This window comes from Helicoverpa armigera, chromosome 29, assembly GCF_030705265.1.
Source record: "Helicoverpa armigera isolate CAAS_96S chromosome 29, ASM3070526v1, whole genome shotgun sequence".
Classification (NCBI taxonomy): Eukaryota; Metazoa; Arthropoda; class Insecta; order Lepidoptera; family Noctuidae; genus Helicoverpa; species Helicoverpa armigera.
The window spans coordinates 1683077-1695551 of NC_087148.1; the positions used below are offsets into that span (position 1 = coordinate 1683077).

General features: G+C 38.9%; 1 protein-coding gene across 1 annotated transcript in view; it reads right to left on the bottom strand.

Moving 5' to 3' along the window:
• Window positions 1-401: 401 nt before the first annotated feature.
• LOC110378525 (Krueppel-like factor 8) overlaps window positions 402-12475 on the bottom strand; it is a 46967-nt gene continuing 34893 nt past the window's right edge. The window contains exons 6-9 of the mRNA XM_064042564.1: window positions 2227-2293; window positions 2016-2093; window positions 1207-1550; window positions 402-719 (exon numbers count right to left, since the gene is read on the bottom strand). Coding sequence (XP_063898634.1) covers window positions 547-719; window positions 1207-1550; window positions 2016-2093; window positions 2227-2293 — 662 coding nt within the window. The 3' untranslated portion in view covers window positions 402-546. The remainder of the gene's footprint in view (window positions 720-1206; window positions 1551-2015; window positions 2094-2226; window positions 2294-12475) is intronic.

Genomic DNA, 12475 nt, shown 5'->3' on the forward strand with positions numbered 1-12475 from the left:
TGTAACAAGAACTAACTGTCCAAATTTTACCAAAATCTAAAAGACGGATCAATTATAATAAGCATTTTCACGTTAAAAACTATAGTCACGATAGCTGAGTAGCCATTAGTCCATTTGAGTAAGCACTTAACTAAATGTAAACAATCTTGATACTTTTTATACAAATAACATACATAATTTAACTATCCATCCTCCGAGCCTTTTCCCAACTATGGTGGGGTCGGCTTCATAATTACTACATATAAATATACATATAATTTAACTAAACAAATATATTGTTTTTGTTTAATTAAATTATGTGTAGTAATTATAACAATTGTTTTAGTTGTATGTAAATTTTTAATATATTTTTGAAATAAAATAACTTTTTTTGCTAGTGTGAAAAATAAATCAAATAGAAGTATATACAAATTGATCAAATAATAATTATTTTAGTATTTACATTGATTTTTAGCCGCATTTTATTTTTAAACAGATTTTTTAAATTTTTAAATAAAAAGTCGCAAGTATCAAGATTGTTCACTCCCCAAGCCTATTTCTTGTAAATCAATGTCTCCTCATATGCAATCCAAGATGGTCTGACCGGGCGAAGGATCGTCTGCACAGTGGACATGTGAACGGTCTATGGCCTGTGTGTTTTCTAGTGTGACGGGTCAGCTCGTCGGATCTGGCGAAACGCCACTCGCAGCCGGCCCAACCACAGGAGTAGGGCTTTTCGCCTGGAAAATAGAAAAATATTTATATAAGATATACTTTTTTATTGAGTTTGGAGCTAGGTAACAGTCGCGGTCGATGGGTCGAAGGTTAAGCAACACTTAGATCGGTCGTTCCGTGGATCCTTAAGTTTCAGAAGGACCGCAAAATTGGTGGGTCCTGGCTGTCATTTAAACATCTTTGGCAATCTTTATAGGTAACTAGAAAATATGATATTCTGTCTGACTAAGGTGTCTATATCAGGAAACTTGGGTTGAGAAGACCAGATGTGCAGTTGCTCTAACGTAAAACACTGGTACTCAGCTGCATCCGGATTGACTGTGAAGCCGACCCCAAACACCGTTAGGAAATAGCTAGGTAAATAGATGATGAAGATGATAGGCAGTCGCTTCATGTAAAACACTGGTACTCAGCTGGATCTGTAGGCTCGAAGCCAACTCCGGTATCGTTGGGAAAAGGCTAGGCAGATGACAAAAAACTATCAAAACTTACCAGTATGCGTTCTTTTATGCGCCTTCAAATGCGAACTTTTCGTATAAATCTTATGACAACCAGCCACATCGCATTTATGCAATCTTCTCCTATTTGGAGAATCTTCGTTGTTATTCCTATATTCTTCTCCGTTCTTCTTCAGGTCTTTTGATGTTCGCTGTGTGAATTGGTTTAGGGAGTCTGAGAGAGCATTTTGTAATGCCGTGTTTAGGAGAAATGATTTGATTTGAGCGTCTGTCGTTGGTTTGTGAGGGGGGATAAAAGGGATTAGTGGTAAGTAAGGTTTTGATAGCTCTAGGGTCGGTAAAGGAGTCGGTTGTGTTTGCGTTGGTGGGGGTTTTAGTCTGAAAAGGGGAGAAAATTCTAGTTAGCGTATATCTAGTAATTTTGTCTCTAACCGTCAGTTGCACAAAGCTCCATTTAAGTTAAAGCTTCATTAAATCTATTGCTGACACTTTTTATCTTGTTGACAAAGAAAGAGTCAGCAATAGATTTAAAGAAGCTTTGACTTTAATGGATTTTTGTGCAACTGACGGCTAATAACTTCACGGTAATCAATACATATCATGTTGTTGAACATTTTTTTTTGAAGTAGGTGAAAAAGTATCTCCGGTCTGCTTCGTTTTCGTGGAGTCTGGGCTTTAAAGAGTGGTAAAAAGGTAGCTGATTTACCTATACCGACAAATATAGCCATAAGGAAAAATAGAGGAGCAGCAAATTCCAGTTAAAGTTTTCCATGCTTAGTTTTCATACAGTGTAGCTAGTTTGTTTTTTATTTATTTATCATCTTAATATTAGATGGAACTTACTTGTTCAATAACTGTTTCGGTCTTCTCGCACTTCTGAGATCGGGGCCCATTTTTATTTTAGGCATTTGGTGACTTGAGCTGAAATGAATAAAATTTCAATCTTAATTAGGTTTCTGCGTTAAACACATTAATCTTTAGATGCAAAAATAAGTCTATTGGTCTATTACACCTTCATTCCCAACATTACTTAACTGATTTAAAAGATACTCACTCAAATATTCGTTCGGTAGATGTGGTTTCTTCCCTAGTGATTTTAGATGAAGTAGGAATCGCTCCACCTGTAAATATAAAAAGGAAAAATTAGCAACGGAATTTATTACATAAAATTCGACCCAGCGTTGCTTAACCTGCAAAGTTTGATCGATCCACTTTTACGAATGTTACTTAGCCACGAGTTCTAGTTCATCATCATCTCCCGAGCCTTTTCCCAACTATGTTGGGGTCGTCTTCCAGTCTAACTGGATGCAGCAGAGTACCAGAGCAGCAGTGTTTCGACGGTTCTAGTTAAGAAAATCAACCCCAAGGTAGTTGGGAAATCTGCGTTCTCTGCCGGGGCTGCGGGATTGTTCGCGCGAGTTACCGCGTCCCTGGTACATAAAAGGCCAACGACGGAACACGACGGTTTTTAGTCAGTAAGAGTCTGACACTCCCTCACCGCTGCTAACCCACAGCGGGAGGGGTCATTTGATGATTTTTGACGTCGTTAAAAAATAAAAGGTAGTTGGGAAAAAAGGCTCGGAGGATGATGATGAATTAAGGAAGTCAATAGTTACTGCAAAAAGGGATCCAATTTTAAAGAAAAGAAATAAATAATCCTTGCACACGATTAGCTAGTTTTTACGGTAGCCATCACGTCAATAAGTGAAATGCTTTAGTTTTTATGTCACCGACGATCGGTGCGCAAACGCATGGTCACGATATAGGATTTCAGAGAAGGTCCATTTTACAAAAATTCCATTAGATTTTTTAGAAAAAAAAAAATAATAATAACCTATCTAATTGTAACCTTTATTTATTATTGTTTTGAGAACATGACATACAACAACTATGTAGAAAGATAAGTTTAAACCACAATTGGGTTACCTTCCAGGGTTCTTGGGTTAGCTAGAAAATATATAATTTGTGAGATGACGGCAGACAGAAGAGAATGGAAGAAGAAAATATGCTGCGCTGACCACGAATAAAAAATTGGAATAAGGGCAGAAGGATGATGATGGTTACCTTGAAGTAAACTCTAATCAAAATTAAGCTTTTAATTCATGGAAATATTTTACAGGGTCAGAAAATAACCGGGCATCTTTTAAAGAAGCTCATTCAGTCAGTTTCAAAATTGTTGAAAACATAGTTATCGGTCAAATAAATCTCCCTTTCTTTTCCTTTGGTTTTCTGTATTTCCTACTCTGTGTGAGCAAATTTTTTTACTAAACGTACAATTTAGGTGCGTGCGCGCCGACGGCGGCGGTATACGACAAAGGGACTTCGTTTTTATTGGCAAATACCGCTTGCAGTGGTAATAGGGTTTTAGAATTAGATAAAAGTGTTTGGTAAATAGATTAAGGAAGGTAAAAGTTATAATATTATCTATCAGAGTTTTCTTTCATAGAAAATGTTAGTCTTACTTTCACGCCAAAAGTACTGAACCAATTAAAATGTTCGGTACACATATATTGCTTAAATAATCCAGGAGCGGGAAGTAGCTCCGTCTGAGGTCTGTTAGAGCTGCTGGGAACAGCCAAGTTTCTAGCTGCTGGCTTGGTTACAAATTAATATTCCTCCGTTGAAAAATAGTGTTTAATTGTACCAAGTAGGTTTTGGTTTAGTTTTTTTAACGTGCATAGTCAATAGCATCACATGATTAATTATGCCCATTTTGAATTGATCTTTTAAATATCACATGCACTTCTTTTACTTTTTAGAAAATTTGTTAAACCTTTGACAACCCTAGCACCAAGTAGAACTCGATAGAGTCTAGCAAAGAATCACAAGAATGCAGTAAATGGTTTAGTCTATGGTTTAATTCGTGGCTATTTAGTCTGTGATGTGATTGATGGATTTACTTTTTTTCTTTTTCTATTGCTACCTAGATAGGCTTAGTACATACTCCCTTTTTACAGTTTGAGGCTTCCTTTCACTCAAACTAAAATATTTTGAAAACTACCAACGCCAGGAAAGAATGTAGCCTATGTTATCCTTATGTATAAATAAGCTATATTACTGCCAAGTTTTTTCAAAATTCCTGTGTTAAATTAAAGCGTAGTTTCGCAATAAACATAACATATTGGTTGAATGATCTCTCTCCGGTGGTGTCGGATTGTTGTCCCATCGCGCTATAAGAGTGAAGGAATAGAGAGTGCACCTGTGTCCAAGCAAATGTGCGTGCACTATAATATGTCCTGCGCAGCGCAGCTAGGGCTGCCATCCGTCCGGGTTTCCCCGGATTTGTCCTCGTTTTGACCCTGTCCGGGGGACGTCCGGGCGGGTTTTCAAGAAGCGTCCGGGGAAAACCCGGACACTTTTCATGTAAGAAAGCAACTTACTGTATTTACGTATCTATCGGCATTATGATATGATACAAAACACTAACTTCATTCAGTGTAAGAGTACCCGTCCGGGGAAAAAATGCGATTTACGTCAAATGTCCGGGTTATTTTTTACTCTTTGTCCGGGTTTGGCGAAATTCGAGATGGCAGCCCTAAGCGCAGCTGATCTGCTTAGAGAGAACAGTCGCCGTGGCCACTAATTTTAGTAGGATGTATAGACTAGATTCATGTCGAACATAGCCTTACATTTCTACTATTTGCTTGTCCACGCTTACTAAAAACACTTAAATCAGAAAATACACGGTTGTACCAGAATAGTGGTACATTTAAAGGCTGTAGATTTGTTGTGTTAATTCTAACTTTCCTTTGTAAACATATATGCGTTTCACTGGTTCGTAAAGCTCAAACACTATTACATATGTACTCAATGGTAACGCCTCTTTTTCGTGAATGGTAAATAGTCTTATATGTGTCCCGTTCCGCTGTGGGTGCAGCGTGAGGGAGTGTCAGACTTTTACTGACTATAATCCACCATGTTCCTTCTTAAGCCCTTTGTGTACCTACCAGGGCCACGGTAATTCTAAACTTTTGTGCGTATATTTTGGGAGACAAAAGGAGGTCTATGTATCTCTGGATATATATATGGTCTATGAATTTGAAAGTAACTGTCGTGCTTTCACGCCAAAACTACTGAACTGATTTAAATGAGTCCACAAATAGTCCACTCTAGACGCTAAGAAAGGATAATGTACGTAAAAAAAATGTAGGCTATATGTTCATAAAATATGCAGCCACAGTTTCTCCAATTTTTTATCCGAATGCTGGTAGTAGTTCCCTACGGACGTGGGTGAAACCGCGGGGAATAGCCAGTACCTACTCATTTATATGTTACAGTGTTGTAACGGTAATACCTAATTAAATTCTAATTGGTCAAGGCTGACACTGCAATTGTCAAAAACTGATTACAAACGGACGTACAACATTACAAAATCATTAGGCCTATTAATTTAAAGATTGTCGATATGAAATTATTGCTATAATTATGTGCTAATTAGCTGTAAAAAATATTGGTGTCGGATATTTTAAGTTATTAATATTAATGTGTTTGTAATATGTTTCGCTAAACGGTTTGGACGCGTCAAATCGAAAATAATTATAACACGTCCTATTAAAGTTGACTGGAAGGATGATCAAAAGGTCTTTTTAATTATTAGCCGACTAGCTGGTGCCCGCGACTTCGTCTGCGCAGGTTTAGTATTTCGAACAATATGTTTACAAATTGTAGCCTATGTGTTATTCTGATGTATAAGCTATATTATTGTAAAGTTTCATTAAAATCCATTCAGTAGTTTTTGCGTGAAAGAGTAACAAACATCCATACATCCATACATACAAACTTTCACGTTTATAATATTAGTAGGATAATTATGAAATACTAGCATCCACCAGCGGTATCACCTTCCTCAGGTAACAATTTCCGTCACCCGGATAAAAAGTAACCTACTTCGATAAATGGGCGATCTAAAAACATTGCAAGAATTTTTCATATATGTGTACTTGCGATTAGTTAGTTTAGTTACTTGTGAGATGACGGCATATAAAGTATGGAAGAACATACCTCGCTGCAACAATCTCAAATAAAATTCAGATAAAATCAAAAAGCGTTTATAAAGAAAATCATGACTTTTCGAACGTCAGAATTACATGAGGCAGTCCAAATTGCGCTGGTTGTAAAGACAGACATGAAAATCTGCGAACTCGAAGAGAAAGATGTCCTGGATAGAACGAAGTGAAAGAAGAAGATACGGAAAGCAGACCCCGTCACAAGACGGGATAAACGCTAAGAAGAAAAAGTCCCAAAACCCTTCACCACGTCCTATGTATTATTATTAGTTGTTATACATTTTTGTATCTCGGCAGTTATCTACCGGGTTTTGTAGGTTAGCACGGGCCGAAGCCAAGTGCTAGCCTATGTGTCTTGATTGCGGGTTGTATGTGTGTTTAATGTGGTATGATTGTGTGTGTGTTGGCTGTGCGATTGAATGTGTGCTGTGTGTGATTATTGCAAGGAGGAATAAGATAAGGGCAGGGAGGTGATTTGATTTGATCCTGCTATTACCACGTCCAAACAAACAAACTTAAAGCTTTATAATATCAGTACAGATATAAAATAAAACAAGTACTTTCACAGAACCGTAGTACAAGCATTGCAACACCGATGGTCATAACTTAGTTTCGAAGATTCTGAGTGGCCCAATTCTCACGATTTACATACAACCAATGTGCTACTGGAACGAAGAGATGGTGACTCGCTAGTTTTGGTCTACAATTCTAGATCGAAAGATTTAGGCTTGTTTTGGTGGGAATGTCTTGTTAAGGGATTGTAGAAAGTTATCTTGGTTTAGTTGTGTAATAAGTAATTTAGTGGTATTTTCGTAAAATATTGATACACGTACTACATTGTGTGATCTACTACCTATATAAAAATAAGTCGGGTTTCCTTCCTGACGCTAAAACTCCAGAACGCACGAACCATTTTCCATGGTTTTGCATTCGTTGGAAAGGTCTCGGGCCTCGGGCTCCGTGCGATTTATACAAATATAAAACAAAAAAAATCATAAAACGAAGTTCGCCAGGTTTGCTAGTTTATATACCCGAGTTAGGTTTGTTATTTTATATACCCGAGGTTGTTTATTTGAAAGAGCTAATCTCAAAAAAAAACGGGGCCGTTTTGAAAAATATTTCAGTATCAGGTAGCCAATTTATGAAGGGAAGCTATATACCTACTTAAAGGCTACTTTTTATACAGGTACGTGAAGAAATACCAGTATTTAAAATGGATCGACTGTTCACGGCAAAACATAGCGCACTTTTTTTGTGATAAGATCCTCATTTCATACCTATGTTTGACAAATAAATATTGTGCTACTGGACCGAAGAGATGGTGACTCGCTAGTTTTGGTCTAGAATTCTAGATCGACGGATTTAGGTTTGGGTTTCGGTGGGAATATCTTGTTAAGGGATTGTAGAAAGTTATCTTGGTTACGTCATTATTTATTTAAGTATCATTTTCGGTATAATTTCGAAAATACATACCTAATGATTTTTTGATCTACCAGCAAGGTACTCAGTGGCGTGCACTTGGAGAGGCCTATGTCCAGCAGTGGACTGCGATAGGCTGATGATGATGATGACTCAAATTTTTACTCTTGATCGCCTTGTCGTGCCATTATCACAGGCTACCATCCGTTATCATCGAGTTTTTAGATTTTTTTGCAATGCAGCGCCTTTTTTGTACCTACAGCGGGAGGAATTTCAGACTGGCTAAAAATCTTTGGCAGCCTGGAGTCTAGAAGTTGATGGTGTTACACCCCCGTTAGAGACTTTAAATCGTCGTCAACGACTATTACCTTCTTGCAGTTTTAAAATTCAGGCGGATTTGACAAAAATCTGTCTTTGTCAGGCTGGTTCGATAAAACCAACTAAAAAGCCAAAAAAAATAGAATACGAAAAAAAAAAAAAAATAAGAGACGAGTAAAGGATTACTATTTATCATCATGAATGACATTTATATTTGTATGTATTATATATATTTTTTATGTGTATTATGTTTATGTATTGTGTAGTTTTACTACATATATATGTTTAGTATATTGTTATTTTATATATGTATATATATATTTTTTTTTCTTTATTTATTAATGTTTGTTGTGCACTTTTTTGAATCTACCCTACCACTATCGAATCTCTCTATGGCTTTAAGGTTGGCTGTAAGAGAACCCAATTCTGGGTTAAGCTCGCCATTGTACATAAACTGTCTGTATTTTTATATATTTGTTGTTAAGTGTGCAATAAAGAATAAATAAATAAAATACAAATGCAAAATGACTTAAGAAAGGCCAGATGGCTGAACCTAGATAAATCAGCAGCTTTAGAACGTAAAAACAAAGACAGCCCCCAAAACGCCCCCCCTTCACCACTTCCTACGTACCAGCAACACATGTCTGTCTCTTACTACCCCGTATAAACAAGTGAAGGGCGATAACACTCCAGTATGAACGCCTTTCTAATGGCCATACTGCGCATAGATAACATCTCCACTGGATATGGCAAGGGATTCTATTAGGCCATATCTGCACAGGCAGGCTGCTTGCTTAGATCTACTAAACACAGAATCTGAGTTAGTTGGGAAAATTTATGACATCTGTTTTCCTTATTCCTTGTACTATTTACATGTTAACAACAAAAATATACCTAGCTCCCACATGCAGTTTTACACTTATCTGACGTAAACGCTATATTACTGCTAAGTTTCGTCGACATCCATTCAGCAATGTTTATATCTTAGTGTAATTTGTCACATCTAGTATACTTTATATCTGCGTAACGCATGTTGACATACTCGAATCAATATAGGTTTGTAGTGCATACCGTTTTGTCCAAGCCACTTAGCCACGCAACGGTTTACCGTGGCTACAAATTAATGGTTAACCAGCGAGGTTACTGAGTAAAAAACTTGGTAATCTGTCGTTCATGCAGCAATTCATCTGCCTAGACTTTGCTAACTATATTAGGGTCGGCTGCTGATCTAACCAGATGCAGCTGAGTACCAGTATGCCACACGGAGCAACTGCCTATCTGACCTCTTCAACCAACCCGATACCCCTAGTAAGACTGATTTTCAGACTTTTTGAGTACCCGTAACGACTGCAAAAGATGTTCAAATGACAGCCGAGACATCCATTAAATATGCATTTCGAAACACGGGAGAAATTCGTCCCTAAAATAAGTGTGCAGAAGTGAAAAGATAAGCAATTTAAATCATAGAATTATCTGTGTAAGAGATAGCTAAAGACATAACCTTAAGATGCAACTCAATAAATTAAATGCAATCCTTTAAACAGCAATAATTAAACCAAAAATATATCCCCTTTAACTAGGACACATAAAACAAATACTTTAACTACCAACCGTTCTATTTCCCAACCAATAAACTTCAGTAACACGTCCGGGATCGAACCAGGAACGTCATCCAGTCTAATTTACTGAGATACAGTTAGTTACCATGGAGAACAAAATGACTAGCGGAGGTGCCATAACGGACCGCGGAATTGTTCGAAAGAGTTACCGCGGCCCTGGTACATAAAGGTCTTAAGAAGGTATATGGTGGGTTTTAGTCAGTAAGATTCACTTTCTTATGCTGCTAAACCACAGCGGGAGGGGTCTGATTTGATGATTTCCCATAAAAAAGATGCTATGATGGATAATCGCCTTAAAAATAGCGCGCCAAAATGCGTGTTACTGTTTTTGTTCTTTTACACCTTTTTTGGGCTCAATATTTTTTTGTAATACCAAAAATCGCTGACTATCATCCAATTAGGCTAGAAGCCGACCCCAAACATAGTTGGGAAAAGGCTCGGGAGATGATGATATCTAAAAATCGTTGACAGATGTTCCAAAGGATCCCAACGCCGCCTCAGTTCACTTGTATCAGATCGTTTTAGTCATGCTCACCCTACATATTCGACCTAAAAGAAGGCGCCAGACCTACCTGCATTATAGCATCTCTTCATCATTCCTTACTCCGTGGTTTAGTAGCACACTTTCACTATTCCACTGAGATGCAGATCTTGGCGATTTTAACGTTTACGCAGTTCGGCTATAAAGACAGCGATTAAATTGTATTGTTATTTGTGTGTAAAAGTCGTCGTTTATTTATTAACTGTCGTGGCTAAGTAACAGCCGCACGGATCGATCAGTTTTAAGGTTAAGCAATTGTTGTCATGGTGAGATGCTTCGAGGTACAGAAGGCACGTGAAATTGGTGAGTGTTAGCATGTACACTGTGCTCTGAAACTTGCTAGCGGGAGGATCTAATGAGCGCATCCGGATTCGTAAATTATAATGTAAATACATTGGGAAATAAGATATCTAAAATTACAGCCGTGTTGGCCGTAGTCTGGGTGTTACGATATGTAGCTACGTGTAGTTTATCAGTAGTGTTATGGCACCCTTAACATAAGTTAATTAATAACTTACCATGGGGCTAACCGACCGTGAACATTATTAAAATATGTTAGCTTATCGTTTATTTAATGGCCCCATGACCATATAGTGTCCACTCCGGTTGCAGAGTTTGGCCGATAGAGGGCGACTACCGACTTGATTAGCTCGGTCGGACTTTCAATAGGGTGTAAGTTATGGGCTTAAAGCGATAACAGATAACTATATGAAGCGGCAAGTATTATTAGCCATAACAATTTATAAATTTACCTATGTGCATGATGTATTTGTTTTTCTGAAAAATATGACTGGGGACAGTAACTACATTACTTATCATATTAGCTGGTAAGGCTCGTGACTTAGTGACGGTAGCAATGGCCGATCGGTCATAGGGTTAAACGCTTAGCACGGTCGGTTTATAGAGCGGGAGCCATCTTACGTTGACGAGTACCTCCGTCTTTCAGAAGGCACGTTACATTGGTGGGGTACCTATCAGTGGTCATTTGTACATCTTTTACAGTAAAAGGTACTTAGATGTCAGTAAACTTGACAACCAGTCATGCCTAGGAATAAAAGAGTCACTGTTGAGGATGCAGTTGCTCCATGAGGCACCCTGTACTCGGCTGCATCCAATAAGACTATAATTCTACCTCAGCATAGTTGGGTAAAGGCAACCGATGATGAGGTAATCTGTCTACATGGGCATATAAATTAGCTTGGTTTTAAAAGAAGTTTAAAATCGCTACATCTCATAACACACAACACAAACAAACAGACTCTCACAGTGTGTAGTTACGCGCGAATTTATTCGCTCACAGACATTGTTACTGTTTGTTGCGAAATGTAGGCTCGTTGTGCACTGTTAGTGAGGCGATGCGATGATGCAGATAGCGGTAAATTGTTGTAGGACGTTTTGTGGGAAATAGAATCAGGGATATATGGAATCTTTTTTAAACTTTTGTGACAATTGTGACAAAACCTTTCCAATTTCCTGACTCCTTCTAAGTATAGAAATTGTTGTCACCCTCTTCTTTTCTTTTACAATCTTAAGGGGTCTACACACCAAAGCCGCTGACCCGGCGGCACAGCCCGGCGGCACGACTGCCGCGGCATGTGGTGTTCTAGTAATTGTCAAATACTCTATGAAAGCCGGCGGCATGATTGTACAAAATACGGCCGGCGGGTTGGGCCGCCGGGCTGTGCCGCCGGCATCAGCGGCTTTGGTGTGTAGACACCTTTAGACAAAATCTGAGCCTCATGCGAAAGAGCAAACTAGCTTACGGATCGACTGATTGTATGAAATTATTGCTGTCCATGGTTGCCGGCCTTTTAAAATGGAGTACTTTTTTTATATATTTGAAGGTTACCTCAAGAATCGAAAATATTAAGGAAATGATTTTAACCTGCATTGCTAATTATTAGATTTATTGAAAATGTCTGGTTACCTTCATCTTCTTATCATAGGATGAGCTACTTTAACCAAATGAAAAGAGTTTTCTCAAATTCGCCTCGAGGCCTCTGACGTCACAGTGTCACCACTGCGAAGCCACGGTGGATACAGCAGAGCACACACTTCAGGTGTGCTCATCGTGGGCTGAACCCCGCCGCGCCCTGATGACAGTGGTCGGGAACGACCTCTCGCTTCCCAGCGTGATTGCCGCCATGCTGGGAAGTGAGGAGGCATGGGAAGCGGTAGCCTCCTTCTGTGAGGACATCATGTCACAGAAGGAAGCGGCGGAGCGCATGCGGGAGAACGACCCTCTCGCGGTGCCGCTTCGCAGACGAAGAAGGGGCAGAAGACGACAAACACGATGTCCGTCCCCATCCGCCCCGGGGGGTGATCAGCGGGCGACAGGCACGGGGGCGCCACCGCCTGCATCACAAGGATCAACCCCTGCGCTCCGGCCATTATAAGGAC